The 18582-nt window shown below is 43.8% G+C and overlaps 1 protein-coding gene across 1 annotated transcript in view; it reads right to left on the bottom strand.

Moving 5' to 3' along the window:
* Nucleotides 1–18582, bottom strand: part of BBS7 (Bardet-Biedl syndrome 7) — a 264083-nt gene that overhangs the window by 49324 nt on the left and 196177 nt on the right. The window contains exon 14 of the mRNA XM_086962213.1: nucleotides 16076–16215. Within this exon, the coding sequence (XP_086818339.1) occupies nucleotides 16076–16215 (140 nt within the window). The remainder of the gene's footprint in view (nucleotides 1–16075; nucleotides 16216–18582) is intronic.

The following is an 18582-nucleotide window of genomic DNA, read 5'->3' as shown; positions in this document are numbered from 1 at the left end:
CTCCCAGCCCAGGACCCCTGTCAGGTCTTGTGTTAACAATTCCCATTACCCCTGAATTGCATTGCAGAACCACACCATATGATAAAAGTCAGTGCGGGGGTGGGAGCAGCGGGGGCAGTTAGCATCGGGCCGAAGCCCAGCACGGTGGAGTTGCAGTGGTGTAAGGTAGGCGGCGTGCAAAAAATAGACTTGGGCCAGGCGCAGTCTTGCTGATAACACAATCGTCATAGGGGCCATCAGGGCGTCTCTCCAATCCTCATCCTCTAGAACCTTGAGCCAGCCCTCCCACTTTTCTTGGAGCAGGGAAAGGGAGTTGGGGGTATTGTTGACGAGTGAGCGGTAGATCCGAGTGACTCCACCCCTCCATAGATCCCTGGTCAGGACTTGCGCCTCAGGCGGGCTCTATTCGGGCAGAGACTAGCCATCTGGAATGTGGGAGTGAAGGGCGTGACGCAGCTGTAAGTAGCGAAAGAATTGAGAGGGATGGAGGGAATGCCTAGCCTGTAAGTCTTGAAAAAGATCGGATATGGGTACCGCTCCAGACGTCACCCAACAAGGATACCCCGATGAGGTCCCATTGCCGGAACCCTGACAGGGTGGCAACTTTGCAAAGTCTGGTGCCACACCTCAAGGGAGTGTAACGAGTCACAAAAATACAAATTTTCAAAAGAGGGTCTAGGGGACAATTTTTAACCGACCATATAAACTCCACACCCCTAATTTAATACATGAAAAACACTACAGGAGACTAATGGTCAAATCAATATAAACTGTACAAGTGCCCAAAAAGACAGCAAATCACACAATCACAATTTGAGTGGCTCCTGGCTCAGAAACAAATCCCATCAGCCCACCACCTTGGCGGAACATCATCATCTGGGAGATGGTGGTAGAAAATCTGTGCAGCCAAACCAAGGTTGGATAACTATACAGCACTAGATTTCAAACCAGTAGTTGGCCCAGCCAAAAGTGATCTCAAGGAAGTGGTGTTGATGATGTGCAATGCAAAGTGAAAGTGACAATTAAAATTGACTAGAAGGACAAAACATATGTATAATTGAGATTGTCCTACGGTCAAGATGATTAAAAACAGCCTGATAGTGTGAAAATATGACTATCTTATTGCAATAGATGAAAGGTCAACATGTTTAGGCCATAGTGGTAACAATGACCGGCTTTCGTCACGACCTACAAGAATAATACGCTACTGCAAGTGTTTACACAATATGGGTCAGATGTTGGTGACCAAATACCGGTCGGTAACAGCTGATTTCTGGCGTTACCAACCGGTATTTGGAGTTTGAGATGTAGGGGGCCTAAATATTACCGATTTGGTAAATTTACCGAATCGGTAAATTTACAGATTCAGTAAAATACTGAATAGTAAATCTAGATGTAGATGGCACTGAAAACAGTGCCACAGGCCCTTAAGAATTTGTTATTTACCACAAAATAATATTTCGTGGTAAATAACGAATTCTCTTCCAGGGGATCCTCATCAATAGTCATAAGCATTACAATATTCCCGTCCATGAGCGGGACCCCGGAAACACTACACTCTATGTGCCCCACATATATATATATATATATATATATACATATATATATATAAATAATATATATATAAAAACAAGCAATAGCAGCCAAATCACATTAGAGCTGAAATATGCTGTGAAGAATTTCCACCATACATGTATAATAAGCATTAGAAACATGAGAAACAACACCAAAGATTGTTTAGAAATTGTTTTAATGCTCAGAAAGCAGTAGAAATTCTCATAACTCACTGGAAGCATAGGAAGCTCTCAGGCTGCATTGCAAACACACAGTCTAAAAAGACTGAAAAGCTAACCTGTAGCTGAATAGCAATAAACTGACACCGTGCCTTTAAGGCACTCATGACCCCCTGCATCCCATCATGCCCCATGGGTGACAGTTAGGTCAGTTGTTCTTTCCGGCTCCTTCAGAGAAGGACCCTGGTTACACAGCTCCACTATTTTTCTGGTTTTTGACAGAAAAATACTTCATTTTTGACAACTTTTACTCTCACTTCGACATTTAACATCTAGTCAAGTAAGATACTGCTTGTTTTCAGCAGTTTAGTGAACATTTTCTTCTGAGAATGCCTTCACTCTTTGATAAATGTCCTTCTTGTGGCAACAAGAAGGCCAAATCAGACAACCACGACGTCTGTATCCTGTGTCTGCCTGAAGATCATGATCCAGGCACCTGTCCACATTGTGAGCACCTGTCAGGAAGAACTCTCAAAGACAGGGAGAGGATTCAAATTTATGGCCTGGCTCACAGGGCTTCAAGAGGAAGATCACCAGTGAAGAAGGGCTCCAAGAAGGCTCATACATCTTCAAGAAAGAAGTCTTCATACCCTTCAACTTCAGCGTCGGGCTCGGCGCTGAGAGAAGAACCACAGGTGGAGTTTTCCTCTTCAAAACTACCGTCGACGGCGGGCTCGCCGTCGAGGAGAAGACCAGGTACGTCGACGACGTCGAAAGATCCAGCTCCGTCGTCGAAATCCCCTCTGCCGACGTCAACCGGGCGACGATCAGCGTCGAGGAAGGCTACTCGCCGCCGTCAACCGGGCGACGGTCGGCGTCGAGATCCATTACCCGTCCGCCGTCGTCAACCAGGCGACGACCGGCGTCGATGGAGGTCACTTCGCCGTCGTCAACCAGGCGACGACCGGCGTCGAGAAGTGTGACCCCTCCGCCTTCGTCCAAGAAGCGGCGCTCGGCGTCGAGGACCAAGACACCTCCGCCGTCGACAGTAGCTCGTCGATCGGCGTCGAGGACGCAGTCTCCGTCAGTGCAGCGTCGGCGCTCGGCGTCGAGGGTGCCAAATACCCCTCCGCCGTCGTCGCACAGGCACTCGACGTCGAGACCGAGATCTCCGTCGACGGCCGACCATCGCCGTTCGACGTCGAGGCAGAGCGTTCCGTCGACGACTGGACATCGTCGTTCGACGTCGAGAGAGAAGCTTCCGTCGACGACAGGACATCGTCGTTCGACGTCGAGGCAGAGAGCTCCTCATGGACATTCGAGGTCGAGATTGTTTGATCCTCCGACTCATCGAAGGCGTTCGACGGCGAGAAAAGAACGCTCAACATCGAGGCATTCAGATGCAATCATGGTGACGGAATCTGCGTCTCATCATTCATCTTATCGGTCCTCTGGCTCCTCAACTGAACCTTCAGGGTCCAGAAGCCCTATACACAGATCTCCTGAGCGTCAACCAGATCCGTCGGCCGAGCGAATCAGGCTGTCACCTAGATGGTACAAATCTTTGGACCATTGGCGAGATGCTGGGGCTACCAAGCGTATGCAGGAATATGCCAGCCCACACCACAGGTCTCCGCTTCAGGATCTGGTGGATGAGATGGACAGGCGTAGCCCTCCCAGGCGCAAATCCCCTGTGAGACCACCCACCAAATCGCCCAGAAGATCCCGATCTCCTAGAAGGGAACCTCGAATGGAAGGTTGGATAAGGTCTCGCTCTCCTAGAGGCAAATCGCCTGTGAGATCACCAGCCAAATCTCCCAGAAGATCCCGATCTCCTAGAAAGGAACCTCGGACAGAAGATCGGATCAGATCTCGCTCTCCTAGACGGGAGGAACGTTCAAGAAGGTCACGGGAGCGGAGACTCAGTGCTCACCGTAGACGTCGACGTACTCCGTCTACTTCTTCTACCTCTTCTACCAGATCGTCAAAGAGGGACTACTCCCCGACGTTGACGGACAGTCCTGCGTCCAGGTCCTCCCCAGTGGATGACATTGGCATGTATCTGGATGTGCTGCAAAGAGGAGCGCTTAAACTGAACATCGAGATGTCTGTCCCTCAAGTAACAACGACAGTCTTTTTTGAAACTTTACACAAGAAGGCCATCTCCAGACCTCTGCAGCCTTTAGTCCCGGGGATTATGGATCCTGTCAAGGAGGTTTTCCTAACCCCAGGAGCAATCAGAGCGGTACCAGCCTGCATTCAGAAGAAGTACAAACCGGCGGCTTCTGACCCGGTGTTTGTCAAATCTGACCCTCCAGCAGACTTTGTGATTGTGGCAGCGGCGAGGAAGACACATGCGGTTGCTGGTTCCTCTTCAGTCCCGCCAGATAAGGACAGCAAAACACAAGACTCCTGGGGTCGAAAAGTTTGCAACTCTGCTGCTTCCACTCTTAAGGTCGCTAGTGCAGCTGCGCTTCTGGGTCGATATGACAGAGCCTTATGGGACTCGATGGAAAGATTCAAAGCCAAGCTGCCAAAAGAGGACCAGCAGGACTTTGAAGAAACTGTTACAGAGGGGTGTCTGGTGGCGAATCAGATGATAAGCACGGCTGCGGATGGGGCGGTGCTTTCGGCTCATTCCTATTCCCATGGAGTTTGTGCCAGAAGATCGGCCTGGTTGCGCCTTACAGGTCTGAAACCGGATGCTCAGCATCGGATTCGGAATCTTCCCTTTTCGGGTTCCGCTCTCTTCGGAGAACATGCGGACGAAGAGATGACCCGAATGAACACTGAGCTGGATACGGTGAAGGCGGTGGGCTTGGAGAAGAAAAAAGAATTCAAGCGCCGCTTCAAGACCAACAGGGGAAGAGGGGCTCAACAGAGGGTTCAAAACCCTCAGTGGTCCCAAAACAAAACTCAAGGGAAACCCCAGTTTCGTGGCAAGCCCAGCAGAGGTAGAGGAGGTCACCAACAGTCCTCCAACACCACAAGAGGAGGAAAGGCCTGAACAGAGGCTTCCTCTGGCGCCGTTGCCCACTCCAGTGGGAGGAAGTGCTTCACAACACCTGGCAGAGTGGGTCAGCATCACAAAAGATCAGTGGGTGCTGAATATACTGCGCAATGGATACAGGATACGTTTCCGTGCTCTTCCAAAGAGCATCCCTCCAAAGAGCTCTTGCCCTCACCAGCTAAGCTTGCTCCGACGAGAGGTGAAAATCCTGCTGCAAAAAAGAGCGATAGAAGAAGTTCCTCCCGCTCTAAGAGGAAAAGGAGTTTACTCCAGATATTTCCTTGTCCCCAAAAAAGATCAGGAGGACAAGTTCAGACCAATACTCGACCTACGACTATTAAACAGAGTCATCGTCAAAGAAAAGTTCCGCATGTTAGCGCTTCACCAAATATGTCCACATCTTCAAGCCGGAGATTGGATGTGTTCGGTGGATCTGCAAGATGCGTACTTTCACATCCCGATTGCGCAACAACATCGCAAGTACCTAAGGTTTGTCCTAGGGAACAAACACTACCAGTACAAGGTGTTACCCTTCGGTCTCAAGTCCGCACCACGAGTCTTCACCAAATGCATGGCAGTGGTGGCGGCTTTTCTTCACAAGAAGGGTCTCTTCATTTACCCATACCTGGACGACTGGCTCCTAAAAGGTCCATCTCCGGTCCAAGTAACGCACGATCTGCAACTGTGCCTGCACCAGCTACACAGGCTCGGCCTCCATGTGAACCTGGAGAAGTCAGTCCAGCAGCCTACACAGTCCATCCACTACCTAGGCTCCGTTCTGGACACAAACTTGGGAAAAGTGTTTCCTTCGGAGGAGAGACTTTTTTCCATGAGTCAGAAATGTGGGATTCTGCTAGAGTCTACTTGGATCCATGGCGTCCTGCATTTTTCTCATCCCAAACGCCAGGCTGAGAATGCGTCCTCTACAACAGGCTCTGGAGGACCAGTGGGACCAAGCGACAGGACGCTGGGAAGATCGAATCACTCTTTCCCAGGCGACGAAAGAGGCCATCAGATGGTGGACTCGGAGGAAGAATGTGATGGTGGGGGTGCCCTTTCACCAACCCGTTCCTTCCCAGTCTATAGTGACGGATGCCTTCCTGCAAGGCTGGGGAGCACACATGGGTCCGCTTCAGATTCAGGGCCAGTGGTCTGCGCAGGAGCAGACATACCACATCAACATGCTGGAACTCAGAGCGGTATTCCTGGCTCTCAAAGCTTTCCTGCCGGCGATCAAATCTAACTCAGTCCTAGTTCAGACGGACAATACGACCACCATGTTCTATCTGAACAAACAAGGAGGCACAAGATCTCGCCCACTCTCTCGAGAGGCTCAGGCAATCTGGCATTGGCTTCTCTCTCGAGGTCTCGCAGTAGTGGCAGTGCACCTTCCAGGCGAGTTGAACATCAAAGCAGATGCACTCAGCAGGCACTTCGAAGATCAGACAGACTGGGTGCTAAGCGACGAAGTAGTAGAAGAGCTTTTTCGTTGCTGGGGTCGTCCATCCATAGACTTGTTTGCAGACGACGAAAACACCAAATGCCACGCCTTCGCGTCCAGGTTCCACCGGCCAGGAACGCAGGGGAACGCTCTACTGTTGGATTGGGCAGGGATGTTCGCATACGCGTTTCCTCCCCTAGCGCTGATTTCGAGAGGAGTTTCCAAGCTCCTCAGGTCGAACATGGAAATGATCCTGATTGCTACGGATTGGCCTCGGCAGTGGTGGTATCCGGACCTTCTACATCTGTCTGTGTGTCCACACAAACGGCTCCCTTGCAGGCCGGACCTGTTGAGCAAGATGAACGGGAGGATAATGCATCCCAACCTCTCATCATTGAACCTAACAGCATGGCTCCTGAGGTCCTGCAATATGGACATTTGAACTTGCCTCCCGAATGCATGAACATTTTAAAGGAGGCTAAGAGACCTTCCACAAGAGCGTCCTATGCATTCAAGTGGAAAAGATTTTACTTGTGGTGTAGAGATCATCACTTGGATCCGACTAAGGGACAGGAGGACGTCATCTTACCATACCTCCTTTCCCTCGCAACTGCTGGTTTAAAGTACACTTCAATTAGAGTGCATTTGTCAGCTATTGTAGCATACAGAAAATCACCTGATCAGATGTCTTTCTTTCAGGTTCCAGTGGTTAAGGACTTCCTCCAGGGGTTGAAGAAAGTGTATCCCCCTGTGCGAAATCCTTCTCCTCCGTGGGAATTAAACCTAGTTCTATCCAGGTTAATGTCTCCTCCTTTCGAGCCCATCCACAAGGCTTCCTTACAACATCTCTCTTGGAAGGCAGCTTTTTTGGTGGCGATTACCTCTGCGCGCAGAGTAAGTGAGATACAAGCGCTCTGTGCGAAGGAACCATATACTATTTTTCACCACAACAGAGTAGTCCTAAGGGCTCACCCATCTTTCTTGCCTAAGGTCATCTCTGATTTTCATATAAAATCAGTCTATTTCCCTCCCTTCCTTCCTTTTTTCCAAATCCTACGACCCCAGCCGAGCCGTCACTTCACTCCTTAGATCTTAAGAGAGTGCTTAAGTTTTAATTGGAAAAGACTAAAGGGATTAGGAAAACGGACCAACTGTTTGTGAACTATGGCTCAATGAGAACAGGTTTTCCAGCGGCCAAGAGGTCCATCTCCAGATGGATTGTCTCTTGCATTAAGTTGGCCTATCAGCTAGCAGGCAAACCTTTGTTGATGTCTCCAAAAGCGCATTCCACTAGAGGGAAGGCCGCTACAGTAGCTTTCTTGCATGACATTCCAATGTCGGAAATATGCAAGGCTGCAACCTGGAAATCAGTTCATACCTTTACGAGGCATTACTGCCTCGAATCTGATTCCAGGGCCGATACTCAAGTAGGGCAAGCCTCCTTGAGGAATCTGTTTGGGTAGTCTATAGTCTACTCAGACTTATTGATGTGATTACTGTCGTATCATTCCTTTGCCCGCAGGGATGAGGAGAGGCTCTCTACTCTATTCTAATGCTTATGACTATTGATGAGGATCCCCTGGAAGAGAAGGATTAGTTACTTACCTGTAATCCTAGTTCTCTTCCAGGGGTATCCTCATCAAAGTCATAAGCAACCCTCACGCCTCCCCGGGCAAAGGATGCTCTTTAATAAGGAGAAATTGTTAACCTATTTGTTATTGGGTTTGTTTTCAGTCTCCGAAAAGAACAACTGACCTAACTGTCACCCCTGGGGCATGATGGGATGCAGGGGGTCATGAGTGCCTTAAAGGCACGGTGTCAGTTTATTGCTATTCAGCTACAGGTTAGCTTTTCAGTCTTTTTAGACTGTGTGTTTGCAATGCAGCCTGGGAGCTTCCTATGCTTTCAGTGAGTTATGAGAATTTCTACTGCTTTCTGAGCAGTAAAAACAATTTCTAAACAATCTTTGGTGTTGTTTCTCATGTTTCTAATGCTTATTATACATGTATGGTGGAAATTCTTCACAGCATATTTCAGCTCTAATGTGATTTGGCTGCTATTGCTTGTTTTTATATATATATTATTTATATATATATATATATGTATATATATATGTGGGGCACATATAGTGTAGTGTTTCCGGGGTCCCGCGCATGGGCGGGAATATTCTAATGCTTATGACTTTGATGAGGATACCCCTGGAAGAGAACTAGGATTACAGGTAAGTAACTAATCCTTCCAGTGTACATGCACATACATGCCCTTAGGGCATGTATGTGTGCCACATGGCATACAAGCCAGAATCAGGGGTGCAACAGGGTGTCAAAGTGAAGCCCTGTCTCCCTTGACAATTCGGTAATTTTACCGAATCGGTATTTACCAATTCGGTAATTGCCATTGATTCCTATGGGCCTCAAGGCCCATAGGAATCAATGGTAATTACAGAATCGGTAAATACCGATTCAGTAATTACAAGTGCAAGTCCTTTTTCATTTGTGTTTCCATGTTTTGCCCACAAATAGAGCGGGCCTCATTCACCGAGCAGTTGCCGGGTGAGGTGTACTCCCACACAAAGCTGGGTGAGTACAACTTTATTGAATTAATTAAGGTTATTCACCATATGGTTTATCATTTTTTGGGCACTTTTTTATTTAAAGAAAACTTAAAAACTCAAGATAACAAGTAAACTGTGCATTTGCTCAGAAGATGTATGTTCACCTATTAGCAACACAAAACTAATTAAGTGTATCAATACAGGAAAGAAGATTATACACAAACCACCCTCGAACTTCGGTATACCCCAGGTTCTGGTAGGATGGTACACAACCACTGTTGCATTTAATTTTCTAAGTAATGTTTTTTTAATTTTTTGTACATATATTGTGTAAACACTTGCAGTAGCGTATTATTCTTGTAGGTCCTGACGAAAGCCGGTCATTGCTACCACTACGGCTGAAACATGTTGACCTTTCATCTATTGTTATAAGATAGTCATATTTTCCCACTATCAGATTGTTTTTATTCTTGACCGTAGGACAATCTCAATTAAACATATTTTTTGTCCTTCTAGTCAATTTTAATTGTCACTTTCACTTTGCACTGCACATCATCAGCACCACTTCCTTGAGATCACTTTTGGCTGGGCCAACTACTGGTTTGAAATCTAGTGCTGCATAGTTATCCAACCTTGGTTTGGCTGCACAGATTTTCTACCACCATCTCCCAGATGATGATGTTCGCCAAGGTGGTGGGCTGATGGGATTTGTGTCTGAGCCAGGAGCCACTTAAATTGTGATTTGCTGTCTTTTTGGGCACTTGTACAGTTTATATGGATTTGACCATTAGTCTCCTGTAGTGTAACGAGTCAGCCTGCCCACCCATTCAGAATGTCGTAATGATGAGTGCCAAGTCAAGAATGCTCCGCGTGTGACCTCGGGAAGAGCACGAGGAACCGTAGCCCCATAAAGCATCCCCTGGATAGAGGAGAAGGCCAGGATGTGCAGCTCCAGGTGATACTCCGGGTCGGACCAGCCGCCATTGAACCAATTGTGAATCGTGAGTAGACGAGTCGCTAAGTAGTAATGGTAGAGGTTCGTCATTCCGAGACCTCCATCAAAAGGTGGGATTCGGCATTGGGCCAAAGCCAGCCTGGACCTTCGATGGTTTCATTTTTACAGCTTTCCAACACAATGTTGTTCAGGTGTGCCGCACTTTTGTGACAAATACAGAACGTTATCACTCTAGTTGTTCATTAGAATGCAGTGGTGAAGCTGCAGCTGCAGTTGAACTCTAAGGAACCAACTGACAAGCAGCTGCTGCAAGTACATTTTACTCAGAATATCAGACTTTGTTCTTACATGGCTAAGGAAGATAGTATGAAATTATAGAAAATACGTTGTAATTTTAGCTTCTGAAGCACCTTCCATTACCCTCTACGAGAAAAGAAAGAGAAAAAAATGTTTTGTTTGAAAAATGCTTCATCAGACCTTAGCAGAGAATCAGCATTTTTCATTGTGGAAAATCACCTTAGAACACTCCACAGTTCCTAAAATGTAATATGGTATCACCAACAAACGTTTTATATTGTGACTAAAATCTGTTGTGGCCCATCATATATGTTCCCATTTGTGATCTAAACAGGTATGCACTCCAGTACATTTCAATGGAGACACCATGTCCTCAAGTCCTGTAATGATTGCCACAACATGCTGTCCATGTTGTGGCCAGCCAATCAGGGGGGTCCCTTTGACAACCATCTACATGTCCCTGGGAGGATAAGGGGATGCTCCTACTTCCCCTTTATATTTTTGATTCATTTTCACGACGCAGGGGCCATGTCCCTATGTTCTGTAATGACTGCCACAACATGCTGTCCACAGTGAGGCCAGCCAATCAAGAGGTGGGCCCTTTGAGGCCCATTATATATCCATAGGGGGATCAGGGAATGTTCCCCCATCTCCTTAAATGTTTTTTTATTCATTTTCAGAATGCAGGAACTATGTTTCTGGGTCCTGTAATGGCTGCCACAACATACTGTCCATGGCCATGTCGTGGCCAGCCAATCAGAATTGACCAATCCCTTTTAAATTGGCCAATCGGAGCATATCTGGATACCAACAGTCCAGATATTGCTAATTTGTTGTGGAGGTTAACAAATACAAGCACCTTTTTAAATGCAGATTTCTAAATAAAACCCTGGACAGGATTTACACAAACGAAAGAAAAACACACTTTGTCTGTTAAAATTGATGTAAATCCGTCCATCTATTTTTTCTGTATCTGAGAAAAGAATTTCCTAGGAGATTCAAAATGGGAAATCATGTGGGACACACCCATCCCTTTTGTTATCCCCCGCTTGATGGATCAGCGCACAACTTTCTATGAAGCAACCAAAGGCAATACATTTTTAAGGAAAGTTTTATATCGACTCTTTGAACAACACCAAAGTTATGAAAAGTCTGACCTAACTCTAACTACTCTGGTGCTATCACCACCAGAGTAATGCTTTAGTGCTTTTACTGGACAAAATGCAGTAGTATAAAATCCCATATTTCACAGGGAATATTGACTCGTGGGAAGTGTTTGATGGTTGCCTGTGAAATACAGATTTTGGCATCATAATGACTGCGCCAAACCACTCCGCCGAGCTTTAACATTAGTCAGGGTTACTAGGATTACGTGGGATCACGAGTATCACAGAAAGTAAAAACTGTCTGACTAAGCAATCAAGAAATCATTCCCCTTAGTTCCTTGTTGGTATCACCTGGATGCAAAGTCTGGGCATTACCTACATTTGCAAAGAGATCCTGCAGAAGATACCCCCATGCAGTGTATATTTCGTCTAGTACGTCTTTAAGACCCGCTTATAATTATCCTGAAAGATTCTTCAGGCTCATTCCGGATTAAATGCGCAAAACCACAAAAATTGAGCAGTTATGATTTTCAGCAGACTCAACATACACCACAACTTGTGCTGGCCACCATTTTGTTTTCTTTGTAGCTGCAATGCTTTTCTTTGTGCCTTTTGAAACTGATGCAAGTTATGGCTTATGTGGAGTCTGTGGATAACTGTAGAATTTCAGCTGTTTTACACACTTGAGCCAGAACTACAACTCAATGTTAACTGTTTTCAAAATAATGTCTTTTTTTGTTTATGTTGCACTTAATTCCCATCCCCCGCACGTGTGCATAGCATTTGGCTGTGCACAGCAGGTGTTGCTTGCAATCCTGCTGCACATGGCCTTTCACCATGTGCAGTGGGGTTGGGCACAGGGCTTGTCCAGTCCTTGTGCCTTTCTCACTATGGAGGCCCAAGCCCAGCTGCACACAACTGTGCACTGGAGGAAGAGGGTTTGGGGTGTTGACTGCTGGGCCAGGTCTCCAGAAAGCGCTGCGTCTCATGTCTTGCGGTCTGGTAATCCCCACTGCAGGATGTGCTTTGTATATATTTTAATCAGAACATATTTTTCCACTTGTTTTTAATGGGAAAATAATTGAGAAACGTTTTAAAATGCTTTTTTCTTAAAAACTTATTAATGGATTTACACCAAACCAATGAAAGCACACTACCTGAGTAAAGTATACTTTTGCTGCATTTTTTGTGCAAATCAGTGGTTTGTATTGCAGGCAAGAGCAAATGTTTCTCAGCTAATATGGGAAAACACTTTTTTTCTAACCCCCATTCCACGTTAACCAAATACATTTAGATGGATATAACTTGTATAAGAAAAAAAGTGACATTCACCAAAAAATCCTGTCAAAAAAGGGTTCAGAATCAAGCAAATATGGAGTTGGATTTCATCATTTTTGGCAACAGTCTCTCTGGCCTCTGTTCCACCTTAGATGCAGGTCGTGGCAGAAAGTAGGTTGGCAACTGAATAGTTTGGTTTACATGAAATGCCACTACATCAGGAAGGAAGGATAGCTTCATTCTCAAGGAGGCCTGAGACTCTCTAACTCACATAGCTTAAACTGTTTTAGAGTAGGATACTTCCATCTCACCTGTGTAGTGGCTAAAAGGGTGGAGTCACTAGCACTGATGTATGTCATGACATGGATCTCAAGCAGTGAAAAATAATCAGTTTTTCTCCAAAATACTGTTTTGCCAGATAATCCCTAACACTTGTCTCCTAAAAACATACTACATACACAACAGCATTGTTTATGTTCAGTGGATTGCCAAGGGACCAACCCCTCAGCTCAAAAAAAATTCTGACTACACCATTTGTATGGAGAACACTGAAGCCTGCTGACAGCATTTAATTAAGATTGTAATCCCTTCTAAATAAATAGCTAGGACACTGATGCTCAAGTATAATCCCCAATGATGAAGCATCATGACTTTACTGCACAATTCAAGGAGTCAAGCTACCCTGAAATTGTTGACATTGTGCATAGGAGTTGTATTGTCCCTGAGCACCAGACGATGCCTGCCATGCACCAAATAAATAAAAAATGTCTCAGTCAATCATATCACCCTGGTTGTCAACATACTGACGTGGAGATAACTCTGTTTCCGATGAAAAGCCACTTACATTCAGTTCCTCCAGGTGGCCTTCCAAATGCCAGATAAAAACAAAGTCACCCCTCAACCTGACATTCTGGGAGAGAAAAAGTCCCATCCTTTAACTGGTTGTCGTCATATAGCCACAATATTCAGACTATATTTAAGCCGCCACAATATTTTCAACAAAGACTCCTCAGTGATCACTGTAGCAGCCTCATCATAAGGATGCATTATGCTGCAACCTAATAAATGGAGTTCCTTCTCTGGATGTTGGGAGATGTATCAGAGCACTTTTCATCAATGCATCAACCAACTGAAGTCTTTGTCCTACTATGAGTTTTATTTTTATTTTGGAAGGTTCAGTTTTATGCACTAATGTCCACTGTCTACGGTGAAAACAACCATCTGCAGGACAGAGCTTTCAGGAGGCAGTCATTTATGTAAAGAAAGAAATACTCTCACTGCACTTGCAGACGAGAAGCCGCCATCTTATATATTTCAACTGATAAAATAGACAACTTCAGTTACTGAATCCGTATCACCATACAAGCTGTATTAATTAATTAGCACTGCTGTATGTCCCAAATTCATGGTTGAAATATTAAGCTGCAGGCCGATTATGGCCATGAAATCGATCACCAATATAATGTCAAAGTAAGTGTAGTGCAGATGCCCTATTATTAACTCCACCTTGACAACACCCTCTGCTTAACATACCCAAGTGGACCACCATGAAGGAGCTCTCCAACACAGATCTCAATGACATTCTTATTGCCCACACAACACTTCAAAATGAAGTCTACCTATCTAGCAATATGAAATGTCTTTCTTCACGTGGCATTTTTAGGAACAGGACACTTCATCTTGATGAGCTCGCCAATAACTAATTTACTGCTACAGCAATGACAACGTAATTAAAAGGTTAAATCAACAACAGCTTCCTACAAAACTGCCAATCTAGTTGCAAAGCACACTACAGCATACCAGTTGACCACCAGTGTAGATTTAGCTGCAGCAGATATAACAACCATCCAAATGATGGACTATGTATGTCACATCTCAGACAATGGCAAGTGGGCACTCCTTAAGTATTGGCGTAAAAAATGTATTACAAATAATAAGCATGCTTAACATTTGATCATCCAAATTAGTTACGCTCAATTGTTATGTGTGCTCTTTATCAATGTATATTTAACTACCAATGAGTGAATCCGCCACTCATTTTATGTATGCAACTTTCAGAATACTTGCAAAAAATTCAGCTGGACAGACTGCGAGTAAGCATCAGCTGAACACTCTTTCATGGTACTATCATTTTCACCAAATTAAGGTCCAAGTGTGCAAATGGATGCCAGTTAGAGGGAGCAACAGATATACTTTGTACTCTTTTGCTAACTGTTTTTGATATTTGATAATCATGCTGGCTTGGTCTCTGCAGCCTAGTATGTCTGACACTAATAAACCCTCCCCACCGTTGCCAACTCACCTCAAGATGTGGTAGCTTACTTAGCCTGACAGCTCGTTGCCTACCAGCTACCAACCTTGTGATACATTGTATTGCTAACTAGTTAGATTTTTAACGTAAAAGTTCCAATTCTCAGTTACTTAAATAATACAAACTTTAAATTAACTCCTTAGCTGCTGAGGCTTACCCTCCATAGTGATGAGCCATTTTTTGATGTCTGAGCATTTTGCGCTTAAGCCTCCTTAAATGTTTTCCTGGAGAGATCAGAGAAAAGGGTTTTTTCCGAGGAGGAAGGGGGTGGGGGGGTGGGGGGGACAGAATACAAGCTGAGTTGTGTAAGAACATCGTTTTACCACCGTTTTTGCATTTACCTAAGTGCTCATTGATTTTTCCTTTTTTATTTTTTTTAGTTTCTATCTACTTGCAGATTGAGGTAAAAACAGGTGTGAAACTTATGAGTAAACCCAGAAAGTTATACATTTCTGTAAAGTAGGCACATTCTGAAGTTCAGCAAGGAGTCATTTGTATTGATTGCTCATAGTTTTCCCACAGATACCAACTTGTTTAAATCAAACAATAATGGAAGTACTTTGGAAAAAAGAAATAGCTGACAATGTTTTCATCTGTAATTATTTTCCCAATGACAGATATACAAAAGCCATATACCACTATATCGGTCAGACTCTTCCGGTTGCAGGATTAAGTAATATAAATGTTGGTTGTCCAAAAACATGCAATACAACTGAGCAGCAGCTTTAGTGATTTTTCACTGTGTACCTACCATGTATCAATTCATATGGTAAAATATAATTAGTAAAAAATGGGTATTCAGGAATATGCATTTTTTTATTGTGTCTTAGGACTAGTGGTTATTTGTATAACTCAGATTTGGGGGTTACCCATGCTTCAGAAGGAATCTTGCAATATATGTCCTTTCTTGCATACTGGCTTACGTTTGCAAACCAAAACGGGGAGAGAAATTAAACTGATAGTAACAAATGTTCTACTATTCTGTGTTCATACACTGGTTCAATGCAAACCGGTACCACGCTTGTGTGAGTGGGCGAATCGCTGATGAATAGAAATGTCCCAAAATGCAACTGGGACACACAATTTTCACCTTAAAAATTGATCCATTGTGCCTAAGTGGTGTTTAGGCCTGGGGTTGGCCCCCGCCCAGGGAAACCTACCAAACCCATACATTTCTGATCAATAGGCCACCCAGAGGAGTCCAGGGCGGTGTGACTTGTATGGGCTTTTACCTAGAAGAATAATAGATACACTTTTAGGAAGTACATTGTTGGAAAGGAACAAACAATAGTTATACCAGTACACCATCTGAGGAAGTTCTCTCCTTGTTCCCATGTCTAGCAGTATCTATTACTAAAAGATTAATAATGCAATCTCTCTTTCCACATACCTGTCTTGGTCAATAGAGTGTGTTCTCTGATGAAGTGATAAGGGTTTAATCTGATACTGACGAACTTGGCAGGTCTTGGGTTGGATTCTTGGAGTTATATATGCTTGCATTGTCCCATACTGCCCTTCAATAGATCTTATCTGTGTGAGTAAAACATATAAAGTGAGAAATAACAAGAATATTGCTGGTAGAAATCATTCAGATAAAAAGTCATCTCCTAATACGGACTTGAAATGTGAAACATTAGCAAGGTGTAACTCTTGCAAATAGTAGTGGGTGTTGCCTAACAAAATAAATGCGTTTTAAAAATCAACTGTTTGCACTCCACTGATGTTGCGGTATAAATGCAGTCTTTTATTACAACTGACAATTTCTTTTAACTTTTGAAACACAGTTGAACAATTTTCAATTTCTGCTGGGTCACTATGCTTTTACATATTACTTGAAACAATTCTGGTTTAACTTCTACCGTCAACGTTTTCTCCATCTATCTTATAACATTTTTGTGAGCACTTCCTAATTTTGTGAACTGCCTGTAACTTTGGAATCATGATTTCTATTGGACTGCAATTTCACATGTCTTTTGCCTAGAGTCATTCAAGGTTGATGTAGAATTTTCTATACAAGGTGTTCTATTTCAACTCAAATGAGTATATCTGTTCACTATCAGAAGTCCATGTAAAAAATTGGGCCATCTATATTTTTTGACTTATGCACAGCTAAATTCACTCTTTGTAAAAATAGCATAGGTGGATTTATAAAGAATCATGAACATATAATAAAAAAAGCTGTCTGGTCTAAAGATATTGAGCAGCAGAGTACCTCCCGGCGGTATGGGATTCTGGAAGAGTTGGAGAACCTTAATAATGAAGACTGGTCTATTCTGATTATGTGTAAATGGGAAAAATGGGAAAGGATGAGCTAGAATAGGTGTGTATTCGTTAAGAAGGGGCTTAGAGCAAAATACAAGTGGCAGAAGTTGAGGTCTGTTCACCTGGGGTACAAAACCCCAGAAAACGAAATCAATCCAACCAAGGTGGACGTTCTATTGTATGTCCAATAGGTGGGATGAAATACTGCCAGCTGTTTAGGGAGTGTCCTGCTTTAGTAGAATTTAGGAAAGGTGTGAGCCTTTACTATCTGAGATGATGTGTAGCTTGCCTTGTTTGGGATGAGTGTCACTACTTGCTGTTGGACACCCAGGTTGGAACTATTATTTTTGTGTTTAATAACATGGCTAGACTCATTACTGTCTGGGAGTGGGAAAATATTCTTATTCTAAACCTACAGGCATTTAGGCATGGTATCAAGAATTATGAATGATTGTTGAAACAAAGATTTGGTTTAGCGAGAGGACAGTCTTTTGGTTTTACTGCAATTTGATGACAGATACATAGTCTTTTGGACTATGGTATGGGGGAGCTCAGTGAGTCTGTTATGAATTTCAATCTTAAAACTTATTTCTAGTAAATATTCCTAATTATGCCACTTTGCTCTCAAATAAGGGTCTTTCCGGCCTCTTTAGCAGATCTATTCTTGAGTCTCTTCCTTTGATCGCCTTATTCTTTCCTTTTTTTGTCTTTGGATTGATTTTTTGGGGGGCTAGTCCACTTAGCCAGCACTCCTGATTTGTTGTGGAAGGTGAATTTGCTGTCGTAAGATTAGATGCCGAGATGATTCAGTAAGAGCTGCTCTTAAGGGTAATTTCTAAGTTGAACACCCTGCATGAGCCACAGATGTGACCTTTCCTGCAAATAGGAAAAACTATATTTTAAAAAAGGTAAACATGAAGTGACACAAGAAGTGGACATATGGAAGTCGAGAAGTCCACTATTTCAACAAAGAGAAAAAGGATAAAGTAACTTTTATGTTGACTCCACAACTCCAAAGTTCTAATATGTAGGCTATTTTCCCGTTATCAATCTATGACCATCCCAGTCACCTAGTGACAGGATCAGAAACTGCTTGTACAGCTATATTGAGACAGAGCTTTCCATGCTGGTACTGCTTACTCATGTGAATGTTACACACAGCAAGCCCCTGTTCCTGTGTGTCTGTGCACTCTTGCCATTTCCCATCAAATTGAAAAAAGAGACAACCAGTATGTGTAGAACAAGTCACCAGGACAGCGGGCTGATTTATTTTCTGAAATACTGTACTTATTTATTTATAGGGGAAGATGCCTTAAATATAAAGCATTAAATTAACAGAGGTTTTTAACCTGTGGTCGGGGGACCCCGGGAGTCTGTGATGCCTACTCTTGGGGTCCGCAACTGCTTGGAAAATTATGTTATGATCAGACCAATAAAGTGTATATAAATAAAAAACCAACATGGAAAATTGAAACATAGAAAATGTTCTGTAATTGTAAGGAAGTTTCAAATAGGAGGCTAAAAATTAAGTAGGTATCCTCAGACTGATAAGAAGTGCAAGTGCATCAAACCGTATATAACAACGGCGATCAGAGTGTTAAATTAATTTCCACTTTTCAGTTAAAATTTAGTTTG

The sequence above is a fragment of the Lissotriton vulgaris genome, chromosome 3_1, assembly GCF_964263255.1.
Source record: "Lissotriton vulgaris chromosome 3_1, aLisVul1.2, whole genome shotgun sequence".
In the NCBI taxonomy this organism is placed as follows: domain Eukaryota; kingdom Metazoa; phylum Chordata; class Amphibia; order Caudata; family Salamandridae; genus Lissotriton; species Lissotriton vulgaris.
Note: the sequence above shows the minus strand (reverse complement) of the source record. Positions and strands in the feature narration are given on the sequence as shown.